Raw genomic sequence first — 25130 nt, forward strand, 5'->3', positions numbered from 1 at the left:
ACTGTAAGGTTCTGCACATGATTGGAGCATGCAGGGGTGTTAAACACAAGTGCAGACAGGAGAGGGCAAAGTTGAGCCATTTCTTGCACTGCAGTTGCACATTCCCGCACTGAGGTACATTTTCTGTAGAAAATAAAGTTCTTAAGCACAGATGAATAGGTGTTAGTTAGAAGGTCAGTGCCTCTCTTAACTAAATCTACCTCTTCCCAGAAAAGGATTATGTTATCATCAAATCATTACAATTTTATTTATCCATCTTCAGTCAATAATTGTATACAGTAACAATTTATACTATTGTGTCTGTCTACAGCATACGATTAGGTCTTTCCACCACACATTAAATTCAGAGCTCACAACTTTTTTTCAGGTTTCTTTTTTAATAAAAGGAGGTTCCTCTTGCATTTATACAGTTTAAGGCATCATGCACACAAAACAATAAATGATACAAAAGCGTACTCTTCTTCTACCTAAAATAATAACAGGCTAACTTTTTTTTATAGATTTGCTGGTTAAAAATATATGTCTTTACAAATATGGCATTAGCTGGCATGTCAGTGAATCTAAAAGCAGGCTTTGTGCCCAACCATAACCTGCTTTCACAGTATTTGTAAACATGACTTCAGCAAAATAGATCTGAGATTAAGAGTGTATGCTTTGAACATTGGCAAAAGTCCCCCAGAAGCATGCGGTTATTTGTCCTAAATGATATGTACAATGCAGGTTTACCTTAAACACAGATATTCATTATCAAGATAAGATTCAGACATTAAACAAACATTATGAACAATGACAGACAGAGCATAATGTCTTTATATCCTATCCCAGAGTCCCAGTCATCTTGATCAAGGAAGACACGTGGAGGTGGGAAGGATTTGGCTTTGGCACAGTTGTGTCCAGTTGTGCTGTTGGATCTACTATACAACATTGAAAACCATGGATAGATACTGTTCATAAGAAACCTGGATCCAGCCGTCTTGATCTGTGTCGTACCTCCTGAACACGTCGGTCAACCTCTGAAAGTGACAAAGAACATTTTACAGTAGATCTTGACTTAGACTACTAGCCAGTACAAATGCCATTTTGGTAAATAAACATCAATGGCCTCTTTCCCAGTCACACATTAAGCCTAGTCCAGGACTAAAAAGCATTCTCAATTGAGATTCTACATTGAAAGAGTTTAGTCAAGGACTAGGCTTAATCTGTGTCTGAGAAACCAGCCCAAAATACCATACTGAGCCAACACAAAGTCCAATTTCAACATGGGCTGTATATACTGTACACACAATGTTTTGACAAAACAATGTAGGCTACATAACCAGTGCTATGTGCACAGGAAGCCCAGTAGGACGGTTACCTGTAGAACGATACAACACTGTATGAAGTCATCAAAGGCCACTTGTCCCTTCCTCTGCCTGTCAAACTTCTCTATGAGAGTATTGTAGAACTGGTCAGAGAGGCGATACCCTGAGGAGGACAGAGAATAGTCAACATCACAGAAACACATCTGTTCAACAACCCTTAACCAATTTGTAACATGCATAGGACTTTCACCTGCTTACTTCACATACAGGACTAAGAACTACTACATTTAAATAAGGGTAGAAAACAACAACATGCATGCGAGGCGAACAATTAATATCGTCATGCATCTACACAACTATTTTGGCACATATCTTTATCCAGGCTCATGCATGTTGACCTTACAGAAAGGCATTAGAATATCGGATCTGACCTTGTGAACCACAGAAATGAATGTAACTGGTATAGCGGTTGGCCCGCCACCAGTATGGTCAAATAGAGAAGGCATACTTTGCTCACCGAATCCAGTCAGTGCCTGCTTAAGCTCGTTCTTGTCGATGAAGCCCGAGTTGTCTCTGTCGTAGGTGCGGAAGATGTTCTGCCAGTCCGTGATGTACTTCCACACTCCGGCAAACTCGTTGAAGTTCACCCCTCCTTTGTTCTCCCTGTCAAACATGGCTGGAAGATGGAAGTCAATAGAGAAGATATGAGTGAGAGCAAGAGGTCTGTTCAGAAGGGTGCAATGTTACAAAACAATGTTCAGATAGAAATGCATTTTGTAGAATATGTATGTTTTTTCTGTCTTAGTCTTATAGAATCAGGCACCATGTAAAATTTATTCATTATATTTCTCTCCTCATAATTCTGAAATGTTACCACACTGAATAGACCCCTGAGAAACACCACCTAAGAAGAAGGGACAGCTGGGAAGTGTAGTTCAATGCTAGAAGGCATAACGTCAACACACTGGACTAAGGACTACCATAGCATCTGTTATGACACAGAGTTAAAGAAATCTTGCCCGTTTGAACTTTCCCCTGCGGTTTAATCCAATTACATCCTAACAAAGTGCTTCATCGCATGGAAGGCCCAGGGCTGGTCGGCTGGATGGCCATTTGAATACAACTGATTTACTGTGTACAGTACAGTCAGAGTGGGAAGCAATGGTGGATTATTGAGATTCAAAATAATAGCACTAAATATAAAACTAGTTGTATCTTCTTAGTATATTTTTCTATTCATATTCAGCTACACTTGGACTAAAGCAGATTCCAGCTGGTGAAAGGGTAAGTGTGTAAGCCAATCAATAGTCAGTGGATGGTTATAGATAGATGCCTTAAGAAATTAAAAAAACACCTCCTGTTTGTTAGAAAGAAATGCTCCTCATTCCCCCTTTTACCAATAGCTGCATGCTTCCACTTAACTGGGGAGACGGGTTGAAATGTGTCACTGTGCACCGACGTTAATGAAAAGGGTTGCTATGGGGATAACGTATAAAACAATGGTAGTACACCAGGTCAGAACAATATAGGCTTGTCATTGTGCAAGTTTGTTTGTGTGTCAAGGGTCAAAGAGGGACAAATACTCACATATGATTGATCGGACTGTCACTGGGTTGAAAGGTGTCCATGTACCTACAGAGAGAAGATAGTCATTGTTGTTCAACAATCTTTTCTCTAAGACATTCTGCCACAAAAAGTTCAATTGCACAGGACGGCTGTGCCAAGTTAATTAATACATTTGGACTTTAATGAACTAGGCTATTTATAACAGAACAAGAAGAAGAGGGAAATAGGCCAAGTAAAGAGTTAGGAGGACTTAAGCAACCATTCTGTTCTTATCTTGGGTATTATTTTTACCAAGCCAGTATTTTGGGTACCAGAGGAGAACTGCTGGAGATTTATCAGGGTTTCTTAAACCTTGCTGACTCACCATCTCAACCTTTTCACTCTCACTGCTCTGAGGGGGGAGAGAAAGCGATAGAGCGAGAGATAGAGGAGGCTTTGCAGTCCAGTAAAGTGAACCACTTTTCACATTAAGCCTTTCCTCTGCAACGACAAGCCTCGAACAGATGTCTCCCACTCAGGCCGCTCTGCCTCCTTATTCCGACCTGGGCTAGTTTTACAGCTGGGTGGGACTGGCTGGGATTTGGTCTGGGCCAAGGAACAGACATGAAGCGTCTGGACTACACCCAGAAGAGAGAGGAATGGTCAGGTCTCCAGCCAGACTCCCCATTCTCCAGCAGCTGTGAGGTCAACAACAGTGACCGGCCATGTCCGAGAGAGGTGCCCTGTCTGTTGGTCAAGCCCCCAGACGGGTACCACAGGAGTGTGTGCGTGTTTGCGTGTGTGTCGAGGCTGCCCCCGCGCGGCCTGTGAGACAAAGCTTCCTCTGTCCAGCACACACACTGGACCTTCTCACTGCGCTGCCCAGTGCCCACTCATGACGAGGTTGGGGGAACAGGGAGTGGCACATGGAAGAAAAAAACAGGGTGACCGCAAAACTGCGCCCCACAGGAGAGGCTTAGTGAGAGCGCTCTAATACACATACACACACCTCGAAAAGGCCTCACACAGGTTTGAATTCACACAGATACACACACTCATTCACTTACTACTAACTGCTCCAGGCAGGCTAAAACAGCATGTGCAAGGTTGAGCTCAACCTTGAGATAGAAAATGACCACCAGTTCCCCTCCCCTCACCCCTGTCCTACATGCAGTACAGGCAGGGTGCTGACCAGGGAACCTCTTCTCCACAGATGCCAGACAATCTGCCCAGTTGCTGTCAAAGCCATACATGATTGTTTTGTGTTATTATTCTGCCTTTTGAAAAATGTTCATGAGGCGATTCAGGAGTAGTCAATGCGGGAGTTTTTCCCATTAGTAGATGGGCCTATATTCCCTTGGCACATAGATTTGCCATTGTATCTACTCAGCACAGTGAATGTAATGCTGCCGATTTCAGCAAATACTTGGCTGGTTGCTCAGAAAAAAATAAATCAAATCAAAGCACATTAATCTCAGTCGGGGAGGAGAGGCACATTTTGACAGGTGGTTGGTGCAGAGCGGGGGCTCAGAGGACCGTTAATATGGAGCGCTAGCTAAAAGACCCCGACACCTATAAAAGATTCCCTTTATTGATAGACTGGCGATGTACAACAGGGGCCATCTGTTTCTCATCAGGGAGCGGCACTGTCACAGGGTCTGATGGAGAGAGGACGTCAGCCCCGAGAGGACGAGCAACAGCTTATAGTGGTAACACTACACAGTCTGCCTGTGGGGAGGAGAGGGATATCAAGGGAAGGGGTGAGGGGAGAAGTGGGAAGACAGGAGGACAGGATCGAGAAGAGAATGGAGAGGTGAAAAGAGCAGGGGGGAAATCAGGAAAGAGGGAACAGAGGTCTGGGGGTGTCAGCGTGATCTAGTGACAGCACTGTGGGCATGGTTAGTGAAGTGCATGGCCGAGAACAGGGCACAGCTTGCATTCAGTCAGCAGCCTACACACAGTCTCACTGGCACAGCCAAATCATGACACAGCCCTACTAATGAACACGACTGGACTGACTGTGTGAACACTGTGCCTGCCTGCCTGCCTTCAACACAGCTTGGGTCATCAGTATTCTGAACCAGGGATACTACCAGATAACTGCTCCTTTCATCGCTCTTGGGCCTCAACACTTTTTCACAGTGTAAAAAAAAAAAAAAAACTGTTTGAGAGAAGAATGTTCATTCAAACCCTTTCAAAACCCTTTCCGCAGAGAGACCTTGACCAATTCAAAATGTTGAGGTACAGAATACATGTTTGTTGTAAAGATGATCCCAACGTCTGGTGTGCTGTACTCTAGTAACTAGCGCCCTAAGCTACAAAACACGATGTTCACTCATAGCATTGATTCAATCATGAGCATATCTCGCCATCCAGCCCAGTGGAAAGACTAATGTCATGTTGTGCTTGTGGCGTTGGCTAAGCCACTCCACTCTGTCATATCTCAACAACAAAAGGGTGTTGAGTTAATTATCAGGTGGCACATGTCGTCAGCCATTTCCTGTCTCATTCAGGAAGTACTTTCCCTTTGTCACCAGACAACCTTTCCATCTGTTTTTTGAGGTAAAAACAAAACGTCTGTGTCAATTTCAAGTTCAGACCACCAACTCTCCTCAGCAAGCTTCTCTCTGTCCCTCGCCAGGTGTTGAAATGAGAGGAGGAGGTGTTGAGGTCTAGAGGAGAAGGAAGAGACGTACCGTTCGATAAGGCCTGCTGGAGCTCTGTGTCTGATATCACACAGCTCCTGTCCTTGTCCACTCTGGGGAGGAAACACACAATTAGATTGATACAGTCTGCCTGTCTGTATCAAACACACAATGCAGCCCACAATGCAAACCCTACCGGCGCTACGCTGTAAGCCCCTTGTCAGGATCTAAACACTCCATTCAATGGGAGTGTGCGTGCTGGGCTAGGGACAGAACGATGACTTGTGGGGATGGTGGATGGTGGTCGTTTTACACTCGCCACCATCCCCAACATCACAGATCAGTGAAAAGTGAAACCAAAACTAGCCAACATGTTTGGCATGACAAGCATAGGAGTTGGGTACCGTACAGCACAAACAGATCTGGGATCAGGCTAGCTAATACTGTATATTGAGTGCAATGCCAAAGAAAGGAGACTTCAGATACTTTCTTCATCAAGAGAAAATAGATCAGAGATGCAATAAACTTTTTTGCTTTGTATTTACAATACACATAAATATCTTATTGCGTTCTATTGTACAATCTCAGAACCCACTGCCTTTCAGTATAAAGCTATGCGCTAGGCCATCTGTTATAGAAGTGTAACCTCACAAACTAATTAGCCTAATTCTTAAAATCGTGTTCCAATTGAATAGTATTAGAATGGTACCGTCGTTCTGTTTAGACGTGGGAGACGTTTTATGAGAGTTGAACATTAACACAAATTAGAGGCCTTGCCTTCCAGTTCTGGAATAACCTCTTCTGTAAAATGTAGCACAATCCTCCAATGACTCACATGTTCCTTAGCAACCTCCCTAGACCAACCTACCAACAACACACCAACCCAACTGCAGGCCACATAGAAATACAAAACCTGACTTTCCATGAAGGCACGCTTTGTGACTTCCTCCAGAATGAAAGAAATGGAGTGCTTGGTCAGACGGGGGACATACCTAACCTTAACCAAACACTTTTAGAGTAGAGTCTGTGCTGTGCATATGTGTGTCTCACTGCTCAATCTCACTTACTTTGTTACCCCTCCTCAGGTTTGACTTACCTCAATGGGTTTTTACATAAAATTAGGTGAATTGAAAGTGCATCATTAAAATAGCTTTCCCTGGCCTTAATCAGAACCATCGTCCCATTTTCTGAATGGTTCTCAGAACAAATCCCAAACATTAGTTGTACACATTAGTACTACAAGCACCACAGCAGTCATTGGAATCGTAACATTTCAACAGCCTGTCTCAGTTTTTCCTATGGAGCTATTCAAGTTATGACATGCCTGGCGGAACTTAGTTTTCCAGTCAAATGGTTTAGCAGCTTATCTCATGCTGGCTCTCATGGTAGGGGGAAGTGGAGGTAGCTCTTCTGAACACAAAGCTGATTTTCAGACAAAATTATCCTAAACATTTGTTTACTCACTGATGGCAGACAGTGTAAGCAATTGTTCGTCTTGTCACGAATCAGATGTTGATCTATGCCTAGATGGATCCTTTGCTGTTCTACTATAGGCTATGTATTTGGCTGTGTTTACACAGAGTCCAATTCTGATCCTTTTTTTCACCAATGGGTCTTTTGACCAATCAGATCAGCTCTGAAAACAATCTGATGTGAAAAGTTCTGATGTGATTGGTCAAACGGTTAGAATTGGGTAGCCTGTGTAAACTCAAGCCTTTTTGGCCTACATTTGACATGCCAGTGTAATGCCACATGACCATGGACTAGTGAGTTTTGTTTAGGTCTAGTGACTACTTGTTTGTCATGGGATCATGTCATGGAATCTAATGATCATATAGGCGGAGTGGAAAAGGATCATTCTATGACTCAAGCCTAACAAAATGCTAAGAAAAGCACCAGGTTGCTGGTGACTAATGGATTTCCATTAGTTCCAGCCCCAGTGTGTTCCTTCAGCTCAGGCTAGATACACCTCTGAAGTGTGGAGTGTGTGGAATACTGATAGACAGATAAGACCAAGTTTTCTAGGTTTTGCCTCCTTATAAATTATTCTCCAAAGTGTTTTGTGTTTTACAAAGTGTTTTGCTGCCTGCAGCATTTTAATGTTGTGAGAAAGCAGAGCACCATGGATCCTCTGCAGTATTACATAACTCAATACCAGGGACTAACATGAAGCGAGACATCTCACTCACTCCTTTCTTCTGGTTGATATACAGTCAATGAACTAAGAAGACCAGGCCCAGCTGTTAACGCATTGGTGAATATGGGAGAACCACCCATTTAACAGACCAGTGACAATTTTTTTCAGAAACGGTCATGAATGGGACATGTTCATTTATCAACCATCTTCGTCAATACTACATATAGGGGAAATTAGATCTTCCCTCTTTTTCTACAACGTTTTGCCAGTTTTAAGTAGTGGTAGATTGTCTGATATTTGAATTTCTTAAAGAAAAACAAAAAATAAGTCTGTCAAATGTAATCACCGAACCACGGCTATAATACTAAGACAAAAACAATAACTTTTTATGCATACCGAACATAAACTGCTATAGTATTATAATCTCTGCCCATTATGCCCTGTGGCAGCAGTTTTCAAAATGAAGCTCAAATCAATGCGGAGTACCGTTATTTCCGATAGCCACGAAAGACGTCTTTCCACTCACCTCTGAAATATATTCCAAAGAAAACCTTGATCCGTCGCCGGTTGTTGTTGAGGTTGTCCTCTGTACGGACTACCTGTATGATATGCCATTTTAAAAGCTTTATAATTGGTGTTGTGAAAAATATGTGTACCCTGTACTCGTTTCAATCTGACACTGACATTCTCCGCGCAGAGGCGTGGCAACAAACTCACCACTTCCAGTAAGAAAATGTGGAAACGTCATAGGGCTACCTCCTTAGTGGGTGACTCGAAATTGACTCCACTTTCACTCTTTTCACGCCACTTCAATACAAAGTGATTAACGTCGCAGGTCATGAGAGTAATAAAAAGTCATTTCGGTATCGAAGTGGCGTGAAAAGAGTTTCTCACTTCCACACGTTTTTGATTGGTCTTCTGCCCCGCCAAATGATTTACCAAAGCTTTCTGGTGTGAAATTCTAAATCACGTTATTGCACGAGACGCACTACAGGTTAGACTGCATGTTCTCCCTCACAGCAGTTTCTAAAGTAGCGACCTAATTAAACGTTTGAGTTTTAAATGATTTCCAACATAATCTGATGTTCACTTAGCTAGAACTAAAACATGTTCAGCCTACCATCTACTGCTACTATATTATCTAAATGACAGACTGATGTGTTTATCAGATCCATGTATTTATTCTCTAGATAAATGGCTCTACTGTTTGTCTTTTTGGACTACTACTCTCCATGATTGGTCAAAAACCTAAACGTCATCAAGCTAGCTACGTTTGGCGCGAATTTCGATAACACTGCTTTCTGAGGAGAATCTGCCTGTAAACGTTAGCTATCTCGCAGCTGACATCAACCCTTTTATTGATCAATCTGATCGTTTTACGTTCTACACCAGGTTCTAGACACCAAATTGCAAAACAGTATTTCTGCATGAATTGAGGAAAGATGTTTTACTATCCAAACGTTCTTCAAAGGCACACCGGTTGCTTTTCCACTATTTGGTGAGTTGCTCTCTAGCATTAGCTAGCTAGCTAATATCAGCTAGGCTAGCATCCTCTTAGGATGAGTTTAATATTTTGTAGCTTGTGAATCTCAGTCAATGTAATGCGAGTATGCCATCATCATCAGTGACCTTTGTGTTTCTGGTATTGTCATGCTGTTTTGTTTCTGTGTTTTAGGTTGGCAGCCACCAAAGGGATCAGGATAACACGCAGAGATCTTCTGAGGGTCAACGTTGGACGGACATGGTAACCACAATCCTTCTCCCTTTCTATGTCTGAGGGAAAATATTATGTCAAGTGATCAACCCATGGTCCCTGCTTAGCTAGTCCCTGCCCCAGTATCTCTGCGTTAGAGATGTCAACTATGAAGTGTCTCCTCCTTAACACCCATGAAGCTCTGATTCAAACTCCCACGCATTATAACGTTATAATGTATAAATGTTTTTTTTTAACTCACAAAATATGGTGTTTCGCTGAGAACTATCTTAATTTTCTCCTGTTACATCTGGAGACACCAGAGGAGACACATTGACATCTCTAACACAGATACTGGGCAGCTACCTAACTAAGTTCTGTCCTGATGAAACATGTCCCTATTTTGTGCCATGGCCATACACATCATTTGTGAATGTGATAGTAATCTGATGTCAATCATGTAGCTATGGTGGTGTATTTGCAGTGAGGACATCATGGATTACGTGACGGTCCAGGTGGCTCCACTCTGCCCTGGTCTCCCTCGGCCTCGCTTCTCCCTCTACCTGTCCTCCCAGCTGCAGTATGGGGTGGTTATCGTCTACCACCGCCAGTGTGGTTTCCTTCTGGGTGAGAGAGGGGAAGGGTTCAAATGAAGGGCATACAGAGATTACAGACTAACGCCATGTAAAGAGATGCTTGTCGAAATAGGCCTGTAATCAGAGACACTATATCAGGTCTAATGGCAAGACAAGCTACAGGACCAAGGACACTGATTGAACTGAAATGCAGCCTACCGGTTACTCTCCATCCATACACACTCATTGATACAACCTGAGACAATAAAGTATACAACCACATTGTTGCTAGAGGTCGATATGAATGATTACGCTTAGATATACTCACTTATCATAACAGGCAACTCGATAGTCTGATATAGCCTCCGAAGCAGCCAGACATAAATCATGCTAACAGATACACAGATCCACTATCATATTGTGTTCAGAGTCACCAGCTTGTACAGAACCACGTGTTCAGAACCGCAGCTGTCCAGTCAGGAGGATGTATTTGTATGTATGCATGCCATGGCAGGTAGCCTAGCGGTTAAGAGCGTTGGACCAGTAATCGAAAGGTTGCTGGTTTGAATCCCAGAGCCAACTAGGTGAAAAATCTGTTTAAGTGCCCTTGAGCAAGGCACATAACCCTAATTGCTTATGGATAAGAATGTCTGCTAAATTACCTCACCGCAAACTTTTTCTCCTTCCTTTTAGAGGAGATCCAGCAGACCATTGAGCGCCTGGTACGCTCTGAGAGACACGCACGCATCGACCTGGCTGACCCTGACAGGTGAAAAAACACACAAACCGTTATCCGTATGTCCCATACATTTACATTTACATTTAAGTCATTTAGCAGACGCTCTTATCCAGAGCGACTTACAAATTGTATGAGGTGACTGACTACCTCAAGCTCTAAACCCTCAGAGGTCGTAATCACACCGGTGGTGATGTAGTCCTCAGTTCAGCAAGGTGACAGGTGAACGACGCGTTTCCACAAAAAAAAAAAAAGATAATGTCATAGACTTGTCACACATGCAGGGCAGGATGAGAGTAAGAACAAGAAAACATGACTGTTAATGGATACTATCTCTAATGGGGTTTTCTAATGGTAATAGATACACAATTAAAACAGATATACATACGCCTTGCAGAAAACAAAGGCAATGAGCCCAATTTACTCTTATCACTTTGCTATTTCATTATAAAACAAAGTGTGGTCCCATCAAAGAGCAGGACACAGTGAAGATGGGCCTATAAAACAGACATGGAATAAAACAACAAATAATGTTTTCCAGGCAAACTGCTGTCAGACGCAATGATTGAAAGTTGGTCGAATTGCATTTAAATGAAATAGTCAATACCTTTCTTTACAGGACCTGCCCTCTTATCTTATTGCTCTAACGAGAACCATTTCTTGACCTTGAGAACACCATTGTGCATAATAAACCTGCAGTTTACTTTCCTTACCAAGATATGTGGTTTGATTCTAATTTGTATTTTTATTTATTATGGATCAGTACTCTTCCTGGGGTCCAGCGAAATTAAGGCAGTTTATACCATTTTAAAAACATGACAATACACTCACAGATTTCACAACACCCTACTCCACCACTAGCACATATCGACAGTACTAAATCCATGAAAAATCGGGAAAATGTATTTTGGGCGCCGATTTCAAATTTTTTAATTATTTAAAAATGTTACACCTTTATTTAATCCATACACACATGCCCCCTTGAGTTGTCAGATATAACTGTCACACATACACTGAGTGTACAAAACATTAAGAACACCGTCCTAATATTTAGTTGCACCCCCTTTTGCCCTCAGAAAACTCCAATTCGTTGGGGCGTGTCGAAAGAGTTCCACGGGGATGCTGGCCCATGTTGACTCTAATGCTCCCACAGTTGTGTCTAGTTGGCTGGATGTCCTTTTGGGTGTTCGATCATTCTTGATACACACGGGAAACTGTTGAGCGTGAAAAACCCAGTAGCGTTGCATTTCTTGACACACCGGTGCGCCTGGTGCCTACTACCATACCCCGCTCAAAGGAACTTCAATCAGTGTAGATGAAGGGGAGGAGACACGAAAAAGGAGTTTTAATCCTTGAGACAATTGAGACATGGATTAAGTATTTGTGCAATTCAGAGGGTGAATGGGCATGACAAAAGATTTAAGTGGATTTAACAAATGACATCAATAAGGGATCATAGCTTTCAGCTGGATTCACCCAGTCAGTCTATGTAATGGAAAGAGCAGGTGTTCCTAATGTTTTGTACACTCCGTGTATATTGACAATAATAATGGATTGGACTTATGTACTGTTTTTTTTATTAGGTCAAAAGGTACTGTACATTGTATGGCGTTCACCACCAATGTGTTGCCTGGGTGATTCATGTCAGCCGTTTTGTAGCCATGTTGTAGTAATAACATTAGCACCCTTCCCTCCCCAGACAAGCCCCAAATGTCCCAGACTCCCTGTTCCTGCTGGAGGAGGCCGAGGGGGCACCGGACCCCTTCTTTGGGGTGATGGGCTTTGAGCACCTGCTGCCTAGTCCCTATAGGATCCCTAAGGTATACAACCATTTCTACACAATTTTTACCTAGTTAACATATATTTCCAACGATATGTCACTACAAAAATATGTAACCCCCATACGGCCACAGTCAATTCCTATGTACACACAGTACACAAAAAACCTTTTCAAGACACATATTTAACTTTACCCACATTGAGTCACCTTGTGAGTTGATAATGCATTTATTGATTGAACACCGTTCTAACAACACTCCCAGCCATGGCAGCTGATGGAGAGCATGACTCCAGAGCGCCCCATAGGGGCCAGTCCTGGAACTGCACCAGAGGATGGAGGTGAGACTGAGTGACAGTCTTATTTGGGATGACAAATCCTCAGCAACAAATCTGCATTACTAATGTTTGTTCCCCTCTGTCTCTCACTCTCAGGTTTCAAATCCCCTCCTGATGCCATTACCCTGAAAGAGAAGGAGCAGCTTGTCATTGTAATTGCTGAGGTGACCTGAATATAGTGTTGTAATATACTGATAAAAAGAAAATAGAAAGGCTATTGTGTATATTTATAAACCTTTACTCACTTTGCCTAATAAGAGACCATGTGAAAACAACAAGGAATTTGGATCCAAAAGGATCTTTCCTGAGTTCTCAATCGTTCCTGAAGTTGAACTCGGTCTCCCTCTGCCCTTCTTTCCATAAAGTTTGAAGGAGCTGAGCTTCCTGAAGCCACTGGCAAAGAGATTGACATGCTTCTGGAGCAGCAGGACCAATTCCATGACGGTGAGAGAAGAGAGGGAGAGTAAAAGAATAGAGCTCTGCACATGCCTGCAACGTTCAGGCCCAATTGCTTCTGCCAAATTGAAGGCCTTGCCGAACCTGAAATCAGAAATAACTTCCTTCATTATTATCCATTAGCTGCTGGTCTCTGTCTGTCCTCCCCTCCCTGGGCTAGTGGTGCTTGTTTCAGCAGTTTATTCACCAGCACCTGCCTGCAGTTGCTAATAACACGTCCAGAATGATCTTATTTGACATTTTTACAAATTCATCAAAAATTAAAAGCTGAAATGTCTTGAGTCAATAAATATTCAACCACTTTGTTTTCAGGAGTAAAAATGTGCTTAACAAGTCACATAAGTTGCATGGACTCACTCTGTGTGCAACAATAGTGTTTAGCCACAAAAGACCAGGGAGTTTTTTTAATGCCTCGCAAAGAAGGGCACTTATTGGTAGGGAGATATAACACTATACTGGTCCATTAACCAGATTGGTGCACATTCAACAAATATGATTTAACAAAGTGGATATTTGTCAAATCTGTCATGATTTATGTATTGTAACAGGCCCACAATGTGGTAACTTAAGTCCAATTTGGATATATTTGGCTGTTTTCGATGCTGGTTAGCTTAGCATAGCTAGCATATGGAATTGGTGGTGGTAGTCAGTTGTTTTTAACTGTAATGCAGTTAGTTGATTGGTGACGATGACATGAACAAGTGTTGGGGTTGACATCCATACAAACATTACACTCAGATTTTTACCTCAATATGAAATACACATATAAACAATAGACTAAATGTAGGCACATTTTGCTTGGGGGCAATGAGGATATTCAGGATCTTTCCTACATGTGTTTCCATGGCAATTATATTGTGTTGATTTACCTTTTTACCTCATCAATCACTACCCTGCATCCGCTCTGCTGCTAGTCTGCCTGTATAGTATCCATAGCAACGGCTCCGCTTTGGGCTGCTCAATGACGAATGCAAAAGAGCAGTTAGCGAGCTACTTTTCATCACTTTAAACTCCGGAACATTCTTATTTTCCGTGAAATAATCTCTCTTGTCGACTCTGACAATGGTCACCACGTTATGGTCTTAGTAAGATATGAGATAGGCTACTGTGCAACAGCATGAGCAAATTGCTCAGACCGTACCCTAGTAATTGAAGGAAAAACAGGCCTTTGTAACATATTAGGACGCGTAAGACCGATAATGAAAGGAAACTAAGTGAGTAAATATAAGTGTGCGTAAACTGGTGTGTGTGTGTTGTACAGAGCTAGAAGAGAGGGAAAGGGAGAGAGAGGGAGAGAGAACCAGGGACATGGAGTCAGGCATGACCTCCATTGACCAGTAAGTTATATGGAATAATCATGTTTTCTGACAGGGCAGGTCACCTTGATCTTCTATTATCTTCCCATGTCTTTTTTAAAACATACTCTTTGTTGTATTGTTTTTCTTTCTCTCTGTGTGTGTCTCCAGGCTGAAGGTGTCGGTGGTGGTGGGGGACAGTGTGTGGCTGCTGGACGAGGAGACCGGCCTGCCCATGGAGGTGCCTTTAGAGGTCATTCCCATGGAGATGACCCCCCATCCTCAGGTGGCCATGCCCTCTGCCCCAGACACCTCCGAGAGAGCAGGGGAGTCAGCGAGTCAGTCAGAGAGGGGGACGGTGAAAGCCGCAGAAAGTTCCTGTGGCGAGGTTTGTGTGTGTGTGTGTTCACACTGTTCTGTGTGTGACTCATCATGAGGACTCAGGAATCCAAGCATCCGTATGAACAAGATATTTCTGTCCTATATTTTCTCCTGCCAAATGTGTGGGTGTGTACAGGCTCTTCTCAGTTTGATCTATCCATTACCCTCCCATCTGCTCTCCTCCTCTCTTTTCTTGCCTCTCATCCCTCTCTCATCATCCCAGCTCCCCCATATAGACGCTCCTCCTCCTATGAGGCGGGGTCGCAGGCGCCAGCTCATCTTTGCAGACCCTCAGGTGCAGATCTCCCAGGATACCATGCGGGTGCAGATCGAGGACACTAAGGCTGAGACTCTGCTCCTGGTAAAACTCAAGCCTTCCACTACTTATCCTTCACTAATCTTACCAGAGTTGTGTTCATTGGGGCATGCAACAGTAATGTTTTAAAGGGTTTGCAACTGGAAACAAAAATGTAAGTTTCTTATTGGACAGGTCCAGGTAGTCCCTCCCTGTTTCAGTGGGTTTTCTTCCATTTGGTGCTTAATGAACACCACCCACATCAGTGATTACTTCAAAGAAAATAAGGATATAATCGTATTCTCATTGCTTTGTCTGCCTCCCCCTCAGTCTCAGGTGCTGATAAACTTTCCTGCCCAGAAGAAGCTCCTCCCAGCAGAGCTCTACACTGCCCCTTCTGGCTGTGAGTATATGACTCCTTTCCTGAGATGGTAGTAATATGGTCATTTAGTAGATGTTTTGATTCTGCCAGCAGCATACCACCCTGCATACCACTGCTGGCTTACTTCTGAAGCTAAGCAGGGTTGGTCCTGGTCAGTTCCTGGATGGGAGACCAGATGCTGCTGGAAGTGGTGTTGGAGGGCCAGTAGGAGGCCCTCTTTTTCATCTGGTCTAAAAAAATATCCCAATGCCATTTACATTACATTTAAGTCATTTAGCAGACGCTCTTATCCAGAGCGACTTACAAATTGGTGCATTCACCTTATGACATCCAGTGGAACAGCCACTTTACAATAGTGCATCTAAATATTTTAAGAGGGGGGGGAGGGGGTGAGAAGGATTACTTTATCCTATCCTAGGTATTCCTTAAAGAGGTGGGGTTTCAGGTGTCTCCGGAAGGTGGTGATTGACTCCGCTGTCCTGGCGTCGTGAGGGAGTTTGTTCCACCATTGGGGGGCCAGAGCAGCGAACAGTTTTGACTGGGCTGAGCGGGAACTGTACTTCCTCAGTGATAGGGAGGCGAGCAGGCCAGAGGTGGATGAACGCAGTGCCCTTGTTTGGGTGTAGGGCCTGATCAGAGCCTGGAGGTACTGAGGTGCCGTTCCCCTCACAGCTCCGTAGGCAAGCACCATGGTCTTGTAGTGGATGCGAGCTTCAACTGGAAGCCAGTGGAGAGAGCGGAGGAGCGGGGTGACGTGAGAGAACTTGGGAAGGTTGAACACCAGACGGGCTGCGGCGTTCTGGATGAGTTGTAGGGGTTTAATGGCACAGGCAGGGAGCCCAGCCAACAGCGAGTTGCAGTAATCCAGACGGGAGATGACAAGTGCCTGGATTAGGACCTGCGCCGCTTCCTGTGTGAGGCAGGGTCGTACTCTGCGGATGTTGTAGAGCATGAAACTACAGGAACGGGCCACCGCCTTGATGTTAGTTGAGAACGACAGGGTGTTGTCCAGGATCACGCCAAGGTTCTTAGCGCTCTGGGGGTAGGACACAATGGAGTTGTCAACCGTGATGGCGAGATCATGGAACAGGCAGTCCTTCCCGGGAGGAAGAGCAGCTCCGTCTTGCCGAGGTTCAGCTTGAGGTGGTGATCCGTCATCCACACTGATATGTCTGCCAGACATGCAGAGATGCGATTCGCCACCTGGTCATCAGAAGGGGGAAAGGAGAAGATTAATTGTGTGTCGTCTGCATAGCAATGATAGGAGAGACCATGTGAGGTTATGACAGAGCCAAGTGACTTGGTGTATAGCGAGAATAGGAGAGGGCCTAGAACAGAGCCCTGGGGGACACCAGTGGTGAGAGCGCGTGGTGAGGAGACAGATTCTCGCCACGCCACCTGGTAGGAGCGACCTGTCAGGTAGGACGCAATCCAAGCGTGGGCCGCTCCGGAGATGCCCAACTCGGAGAGGGTGGAGAGGAGGATCTGATGGTTCACAGTAGGCAGCCGATAGGTCTAGAAGGATGAGAGCAGAGGAGAGAGAGTTAGCTTTAGCAGTGCGGAGCGCCTCCGTGATACAGAGAAGAGCAGTCTCAGTTGAATGACTAGTCTTGAAACCTGACTGATTTGGATCAAGAAGGTCATTCTGAGAGAGATAGCGGGAGAGCTGGCCAAGGACGGCACGTTCAAGAGTTTTGGAGAGAAAAGAAAGAAGGGATACTGGTCTGTAGTTGTTGACATCGGAGGGATCGAGTGTAGGTTTTTTCAGAAGGGGTGCAACTCTCGCTCTCTTGAAGACTGAAGGGACGTAGCCAGCGGTCAGGGATGAGTTGATGAGCGAGGTGAGGTAAGGGAGAAGGTCTCCGGAAATGGTCTGGAGAAGAGAGGAGGGAATAGGGTCAAGCGGGCAGGTTGTTGGGCGGCCGGCCGTCACAAGACGCGAGATTTCATCTGGAGAGAGAGGGGAGAAAGAGGTCAGATGCCCTAGGGCAGTGATTGGGGACACTGCCCTGTGTAGGGTGCCGTCTTTCGGATGGGACGTTAAACGGGTGTCCTGACTCTTTGAGGTCATTAAAGATCCCAATGCACTTATCATAAGAGTAGCGGTGTTAACCCCGGTGTCCTGGCTAAATTCCCAATCTGGCCCTCAAACCATCACGGTCACCTAATAATCCCCAGTTTACAATTGGCTCATTCATCCCCCTCCTCTCCCCTGTAACTATTCCCCAGGTCGTTGCTGCAAATGAGAACGTGTTCAGTCAACTTACCTGGTAAAATAACATACATTTTTTAAAAATCTAAGCAACTCATAGTTCTTATATAGTACAGTATGTGTATGAATCCAATGTAGCAATCAAACCCATAACCTGGATGTTGCCAGCACCTTGCTCCAACCAACGGAGCCACCTCACAACTGCCACACCATGATGTTATAATGATGATTTCACTGAGTCTTTTCTCTCTCTTTCCTCGACGCAGCTCTCCTGCACCCTGACCTCCTGTTGCTATGGAAACAGTGCGCCGTCCTCACTACGCTTCCTCGCACCGGGGAGAGAGGCAGAGAGGAGGAGACTGAGGAGGAGGGCAGCTCCGAGATGGAGAGAGTGAGGATAGAGGTGGAGAGGAAGAGGATGGACTCTAGCATGCGAGAGGTGAGTGGATCTACAGTACCAGTCAAAAGTTTGGAGGCACCTACTCATTCCAGGGTTTTTCTTCTATTTTCTGCATTGTAAAATAATAGTGAAGACATCAAAAGTGTGAAATAACACATATGGATCATGTAGTAACCAAATAATCGTTCTAAATATTGAGAGTCTTCAAAGTAGCCACCCTTTGCCTTGATGACAGCGTTGCACACTCTTGGAATTCTCTCAACCAGCTTCATGAGGTAGTTACCTGGAATAGATTTCAATTAACAGGTGTGCCTTGTTAAAAGTGGAATTTCTTTCCTCAATGCATTTTGGCTATTAATTTGTTTTGTGGCAAGGTAGGGCGGTATACAGACGATAGCCCTGTATGGTAAAATACCAACTCCATATTATGTCAAGAACAGCTCAAATAAGCAAAGAGAAACGACAGTCCATCATTACTTTAAGACATCTAAAATTTCTTCAAGTGCAGCAAAAACGATCAAGCTCTATGATGAAACTGGCTATCATGAGGACCGCCACAAGAAAGGAAGACCGAGTTAACTCTGCTGCAGAGGATAAGTTCATTGGAGTTACCAGCCTCAGAAATTGCAGCCCAAATAAATGCTTCATAATTCAAGTAACAGACACATCTCAACATCAGCTTTTCAGAGGAGACTGTGTGAATCAGGCCTTCATGGTCAAATTGCTGCAAAGAAACCACTACTAAAGGACACCAATAATAAGAAGAGACTTGCTTGGGCCAAGAAACATGAGCAATTGACATTAGACCGGTGGACTGATGAGTCCAAATTTGAGAATTTTGGTTCCAATCGCCATGTCTTTGTGAAACGCAGAGTAAGTGAACGGATGATCTCCGCATGTGTAGTTCCCCCCGTGACGCATGGAGGAGGTGGTGTGATGGTGCTTTGCTGGTGACACTGATTTATTTAGAATTTAAGGCACACTTAAACAACATGGCAACCACAGCATTCTGCAGTGATACGCCATCCCATCTGGTTTGTGCTAGGTGGAACTATTAATTCGTTTTTCAACAGGACAATGACCCAACACACCTCCAGGCTGTGTAAGGGATATTTGACCAAGAAGGAGAGTGATGGAGTGCTGCATCAGATGACTTGGCCTCCACAATCACTCAGACCTCAACCCAATTAAGATGGTTTGGGATGAGTTGGACTGCAGGGTGAAGTTTGACACCATATTCTTCTAAATTACCAATGCCGCCAGGGGACACTTGAGCAGGACATTTGTAAGCAGTAATTTACATAATAAAGACTTGTGGGTGAATTCAAATGTACCTACGGGAGAAGTTGAATAAGACAGTGAATACTGTTAATAATATCTCAAATGACTCAGAGAGCCTGGAATAACAGCATCTAGTCTACACTGCTTCGTTTTTCATGTATACAGACAGTTCAGAAATGTCTGAAGTCTAGATGACTGTCTTTTCTCTCCTCTTGTATCCCCAGATCCCACGAGAGTTGCTGAAATCAGGAGGAACAGCCCCATCTGAAGCATCAGGTCAAACATTGTTTTCCTGTCAGTTACTTGAAATTATAAAATGACGCCCACAGAACTAGAATAAGATTCTACTTCTATGATGAGGCCATTGAAATGTACATACAATCATTTTACTGCAGTAGTGTAAAGTACATAAGTAAAAATACTTTAAAGTACTACTTAAGTAGTTTTTTGGGGGGTATCTGTACTTTATTTTACTCTTTATGTTTTTTTACAACTTTTACTTCACTACATTTTCCCTAAGACCCAAAAGTACTCGTTACATTTTGAATGCTTAGCAGAACAGGAAAATTGTCCAATTCACACACTTATCAAGAGAGCATCCCTGGTCATCTCTACTACCTCTGATCTGGCAGACTCACTAAACATAAACGCTTCTTTTGTAAATTATGTCTGAGTGTTGGAGTGTGCCCCTGGGTATTCATGTGTGTATATATATTTAAAAAATTGTGCAATCTGGTTTGCTTAATATAAAGACTTAAAAATGATTTATACTTTTACTTGTGATACTTTAGTATACTTTAGGAATTACATTTACCTTTGATACTTAAGTGTATTTAAAACCAAATACTTTTAGACTTTTACTCAAGTTGTATAGTACTGGGTGACTTTGACTTGAGTCATTTTCTATTAAGGTGTCTTTACTTTTTCTCAAGTATGATAATTGGGTACTTTTCCCACCACTGCTTTACTGTTGCATTTTAATATCTGTTTGTGTTCTATGTTTTCAGCTGAGGTTCTTCTAGATGTGTCCAGAGAAGACAAATCCCTCGAGCAGATCACCCCTGTCAGCAGATGGTGATATATGTATTTTTATATGTATGTGTGTGTCTATACAGTGGGGATAACAGGTATTTGATACACTGCCGATTTTGCAGGTTTTCCTACTTACAAAGCATGTAGGGGTCTGTCATTTTTATCATAGGTACACTTCAACTGTGAGAGACGGAATCTAAAACAAAAATCCAGAAAATCATATTGTATATTTTTTAATTAATTCATTTGCATTTTATTGCATGATATTTGATAACCTACCAACCAGTAAGAATTCCAACTCTCACAGACCTGTTAGTTTTTCTTTAAGAAGCCCTCCTGTTCTCCACTCATTACCTGTATTAACTGCACCTGTTTGAACTCGTTACCTGTATAAAAGATACCTGTCCATACACTCAATCAAACAGACTCCAAACTCTCCACAATGGCCAAGACCAGAGAGCTGTGTAAGAACATCAGGGTTAAATTGTAGACCTGCACAAGGCTGGGATGGGCTACAGGACAATAGGCAAGCAGCTTGGTGAGAAGGCAACAACTGTTGGTACAATTATTAGAAAATGGAAGAAGTTCAAGATGATGGTCAATCACCCTCGGTCTGGGGCTCCATGCAAGATCTCACCTCGTGGGGCATCAATGATCAGGAGGAACGTGAGGGATCAGCCCATAACTACACAGCAGGATCTGGTCAATGACCTGAAGAGAGCTGGGACCACAGTCTCAAAGAAAACCATTAGTAACACACTACGCCGTCATGGATTAAAATCCTGCAGCGCACGCAAGGTCCCCTGCTCAAGCCAGCGCATGTCCAGGCCCGTCTGAAGTTTGCCAATGACCATCTGGATGATCCAGAGGAGGAATGGGAGAGGGTCATGTGGTCTGATGAGACAAAAATTTAGCTTTTTGGTCTAAATTTCACTCGCTGTGTTTGGAGGAAGAAGAAGGATGAGTACAACCCCAAGAACACCATTCCAACCGTGAAGCATGGAGGTGGAAACATCATTCTTTGGGAATGCTTTTCTGCAAAGGGGACAGGACGACTGCACCGTATTGAGGGGAGGATGGATGGGGCCATGTATTGCGAGATCTTGGCCAACAACCTCCTTCCCTCAGTAAGAGCATTGAAGATGGGTCGTGGCTGGGTCTTCCAGCATGACAACGACCCGAAACACACAGCCAGGGCAACTAAGGAGTGGCTCTGTAAGAAGCATCTCAAGGTCCTGGAGTGGCCTAGCCAGTCTCCAGACGTGAACCCAATAGAACATCTTTGGAGGGAGCTGAAAGTCCGTATTGTCCAGCGACAGCCCCGAAACCTGAAGGATCTGGAGAAGGTCTGTATGGAGGAGTGGGCCAAAATCCCTGCTGCAGTGGGTGCAAACCTGGTCAAGAACTACAGGAAACGTATGATCTCTGTAATTGCAAACACAGGTTTCTGTACCAAATATTAAGTTCTGCTTTTCTGATGTATCACATACTTATGTCATGCAATAAAATGTAAATTAATTACTTAAAAATCATACAATGTGATTTTCTGGATTTTTGTTTTAGATTCAGTCTCTCACAATTGAAGTGGACCTATGATAAAAATTAGACCTCTACATGCTTTGTAAGTAGGAAAATCGGCAGTGTATCAAATACTTATTCTCCCCACTGTATGTATGTATTTATGTACGTACATACGTGTGTGTGCGCGCATGCATGCATATGTGTGTTAGTGAGAGAAAAAATAAGAGGATATATAGTTGTCTCATTATGTAGTTGTCCTGGTTGGATAGCGCTGAGACTTTGCCCATTTCTAGTGTCACTTAACTAATACTGACTGTTCAGGTCTCCTATGGAAGACGCCCCAGTGCCTATGGAGGCTATAGAAGAGGAACATGTGGCTCTACCAGACAGAGAAGAGGAGACCGAAGGTAGAGAGGTCACTGCAGAGGGCCTGTTGAGGTGTAGTATTACTAATCACCCATCTATCATCACTACTCTGCATCTATTCTATCTATATCCTAACATTTACATTTGAGTCATTTAGCAAACACGCATATCCAAAGCAACCTAGCGTTAGTGCATTCATCTTAAGATAGCTAGGTGGGACAACCACATATCACAGTCATAGTAAGTGGGGGGTTTGTCAAGTACAATTGTATTGGTTCAGGAATTTGATGGCAAAAGTGAGGAGGCTAGCCAATAGCTTCTAACTCAGTCATTACTGCACTACTATTCTATCTTTATATCTATTCTCTATCTGTGAAACTCTGGGCAGTGTTTTTCACATGGCTATCATCTCCCTCTGCTCCTTTCAGTGTGGTGTCCTCGTACCTCCTGAGGTTTGGGAAAGTCACCTTTTACTCTCTGTTGCCCCTGGAGACAGACCGCACTACTGCAGCCCACATTCTCTCCAAACTGCTAGGTGAGAGCTGACAGAGAACAGAGGAAAAATGGATATCACTTGTGGGGCTATATGCATGTATGCATTCCAATATTGTTTTACTTAACGAAAAACATGCAGGTATTGTGTGTTGTGTTCTGTTGTGATGGTCCAGAGCTGGTGTCTGCTGGGGACCTGGCTGTATGTCAGGCTGAACCCTACAGCCCCATCACAATCATCCCTGGACCACTCAGCACCGTGCAGGCCTGAGGAACACAGAGGATGTCTCCACCAGCATTTGACTTGGACAGGATTTCACCGCAGCTGAGTACCGGCACCTCAAATGTTCTACTGCTTGAGCTCCTGTTCCTCTTATGGAATATTAGCTTAAAAGTATTGTGGAGCTCCTGCACCTAATTATAAACAGTACCCGGCACCTATTTCAGTCCAAGTTAAGCAGTGGTCTCCACACACACGGGATGTGTGCTGCCATACTTTTATAACAGAGTAATAATGTTCATGTCCCAAATATCGTTCATACGAGATCATCACCTCAAACTGATTTGTAGGACACACCCAAAACGATGACCTCTTGGAGTTAACTTTTTTTTTAACCTTTATAAGTGAAACCTTTTTATAAGAAGTGAAATTACTGAAGGGAAAGCTTTTGTATTTAAATTAATCTATTGAATAGCGTATTTATTATTCATATATTTAATACTGTACCTAGCAGATATTTTTATACTAATTTGTCAACTGTCATACAAGTTGATATTGTTGACAAAGTTTTTGTATCTTATCAATTGTGGTATGGTGTTGCTCTGTTCTTACGTTGAAGCATTCATTCAATGTATTTTTTTAAATAAAATGCATGTTTACTCATTATTATTAATAAGCCTCATGTAATTCTATCCAGTTAAAATGGTGCCATTATCTCCCAGTCATTTGGGGTGGACTCAATTTAAGACCACATCTGAGATATGAAAACATCTGACTAACTTTGATTTGGGGATGAACTATCCCTTTAAATTTGTGGTCAATGATATTACAGTGGGAAAGAGTTGTAGTTTGCTACACTGATGTATTTTTGAGGAATATGCTGCAGGGGGCAGTAGAGGATCATGAACAAGTCAGTCACCAACTCACCAGCAGAGGTTTACTCTGGACTATGACCTCATTGCTCTCTCCTGGATTGAAGTCATTGTGCCTAGCTGATCTCATGGCTGAATTACTCAATACAATTAACTGTTGGTTAGAAGGAGAGGGAGTTGTGCAGCCTGTATCACACAGCACAAGTCTGTAGCCTCAGGCTGCAATGTGCAAAAGAGACAGAGGTCAATGCTGTGGTATATGGGTTAATGGTGACCTCAGCCTGTTTCTCTGCTGAATGCAGACCAGAATAGGCGTGCGTGACTATGTTTGGGGAGCGAAGGCATGGCTGCTGGGCCAGATGTTTCATGTTCTGAACTAAGGAAACTGACATTACCAGTGTAAACCTTTAACCAATAATTATTGGTACCTTTATTTTACTAATTTTTTGTTGTTGATAATTTTCCATTTACTTTACATATTCAAAGGTGTTGGGTTAAATGCAGAAGACATTTCAGTTGAATGCATTCTGGGCATTTTGAGATTAAATGCCCTTTGACCCTACAGAAAGAGCTCTTAAGCTTGTCAATTTGGTATGTAAATAGAATTGCTAGGTGTTCACACACACACACAAGGAAAATAATTTTGAACATTCTTTAAGTGCAGTCTTTGTATTTTGTTGCAAGCTTTGACCTACAATACATTCACCTTGAAACACAAATGTTTTGAGCAAAATAGTTGTTTTTAGACAACTGCAAACTTCAAGGAAGTTTGATGGGAAGTAGTTTCTTCTCCGGCCTCCCCCTTACTTGAGCAACAATAGAGAACAAGAGGAAAGGGCCGGCCAGCCCCCACACACTTGTTATGTCATGACTTATCTGGACCACCTATTGAGATGCGCCTTTTGTGAAGTAAATGTGTAAAGAGGTGAAAAGTGGACTGGAGTGCCTCTACATAGACTCTATAGACTTAAGTTTGTCCAGCTATTGCTGGTAATATGCACATGCCAGATGGTTTTGAGTAGGTGATTGTGGGCTGAAAGAACTGTTGCTAGAATGAAAGAATAATTATAAATGGGAAGATCTGATTGCTGAATCCAGCAGAAGCTGTTAAGCAAGTGTTGAGTGTATCTGCCAGAAAGCATACGATGCCAATTGTGTCAGATGTAAATAAGATACTT

General features: G+C 43.3%; 2 protein-coding genes across 5 annotated transcripts; one reads left to right on the top strand and one right to left on the bottom strand.

Moving 5' to 3' along the window:
* Positions 1-357: 357 nt before the first annotated feature.
* LOC118371405 (programmed cell death protein 6-like) lies at positions 358-8538 on the bottom strand. 3 transcript variants are annotated; one of them, XM_035756831.1, is made up of 7 exons: positions 8346-8538; positions 8155-8227; positions 5543-5604; positions 2889-2933; positions 1819-1977; positions 1355-1464; positions 358-1013 (listed from the first exon to the last, which is right to left on the bottom strand). In XM_035756831.1, exons 1-7 carry the CDS (start codon positions 8374-8376, stop codon positions 915-917), a joined length of 579 nt encoding a protein of 192 aa, XP_035612724.1. In that variant the 5' UTR covers positions 8377-8538; the 3' UTR covers positions 358-914. The 3 variants fall into 3 exon arrangements, with proteins under 3 accessions (XP_035612724.1, XP_035612719.1, XP_052360432.1); XM_035756826.1 differs by having other exon boundaries at positions 1810-1977; XM_052504472.1 differs by lacking the exon at positions 8346-8538 and having other exon boundaries at positions 1810-1977; positions 8155-8339.
* A 344-nt stretch (positions 8539-8882) lies between these two features.
* Positions 8883-23746, top strand: rec8b (REC8 meiotic recombination protein b). Of its 2 annotated transcripts, none has more exons than XM_035756817.2 (18): positions 8883-9126; positions 9304-9372; positions 9806-9948; positions 10590-10665; positions 12332-12452; positions 12675-12750; positions 12844-12911; positions 13113-13191; positions 14465-14540; positions 14670-14886; positions 15103-15240; positions 15505-15577; positions 18035-18207; positions 19674-19725; positions 20457-20523; positions 22324-22440; positions 22797-22903; positions 23003-23180. In XM_035756817.2, the coding sequence occupies exons 1-18, from the start codon at positions 9071-9073 to the stop codon at positions 23026-23028; spliced, it is 1734 nt and encodes a 577-aa protein (XP_035612710.1). In that variant the 5' UTR covers positions 8883-9070; the 3' UTR covers positions 23029-23180. The 2 variants fall into 2 exon arrangements, with proteins under 2 accessions (XP_035612710.1, XP_035612704.1); XM_035756811.2 differs by having other exon boundaries at positions 8888-9126; positions 23037-23746.
* The last annotated feature ends 1384 nt before the right edge of the window (positions 23747-25130 follow it).

The sequence above is a fragment of the Oncorhynchus keta genome, chromosome 4, assembly GCF_023373465.1.
Source record: "Oncorhynchus keta strain PuntledgeMale-10-30-2019 chromosome 4, Oket_V2, whole genome shotgun sequence".
NCBI lineage: Eukaryota > Metazoa > Chordata > Actinopteri > Salmoniformes > Salmonidae > Oncorhynchus > Oncorhynchus keta.

Excerpts from the sequence above, each read along its gene's own strand:
- LOC118371405 (XM_035756826.1), bottom strand. The coding sequence starts at position 8,376 with ATGACGTTTCCACATTTTCTTACTGGAAGTG. Across the intron at positions 8,228-8,345 it reads ACATTTTCTTACTGGAAGTG|GTAGTCCGTACAGAGGACAA; the intron begins GTGAGTTTGTTG and ends CATATCATACAG. Across the intron at positions 2,934-5,542 it reads CCAGCAGGCCTTATCGAACG|GTACATGGACACCTTTCAAC; the intron begins GTACGTCTCTTC and ends TTCTCTCTGTAG.
- rec8b (XM_035756811.2), top strand. The coding sequence starts at position 9,071 with ATGTTTTACTATCCAAACGTTCTTCAAAGGCACACCGGTTGCTTTTCC. Across the intron at positions 9,949-10,589 it reads CCAGTGTGGTTTCCTTCTGG|AGGAGATCCAGCAGACCATT; the intron begins GTGAGAGAGGGG and ends CCTTCCTTTTAG. Across the intron at positions 15,241-15,504 it reads AGGCTGAGACTCTGCTCCTG|TCTCAGGTGCTGATAAACTT; the intron begins GTAAAACTCAAG and ends CCTCCCCCTCAG.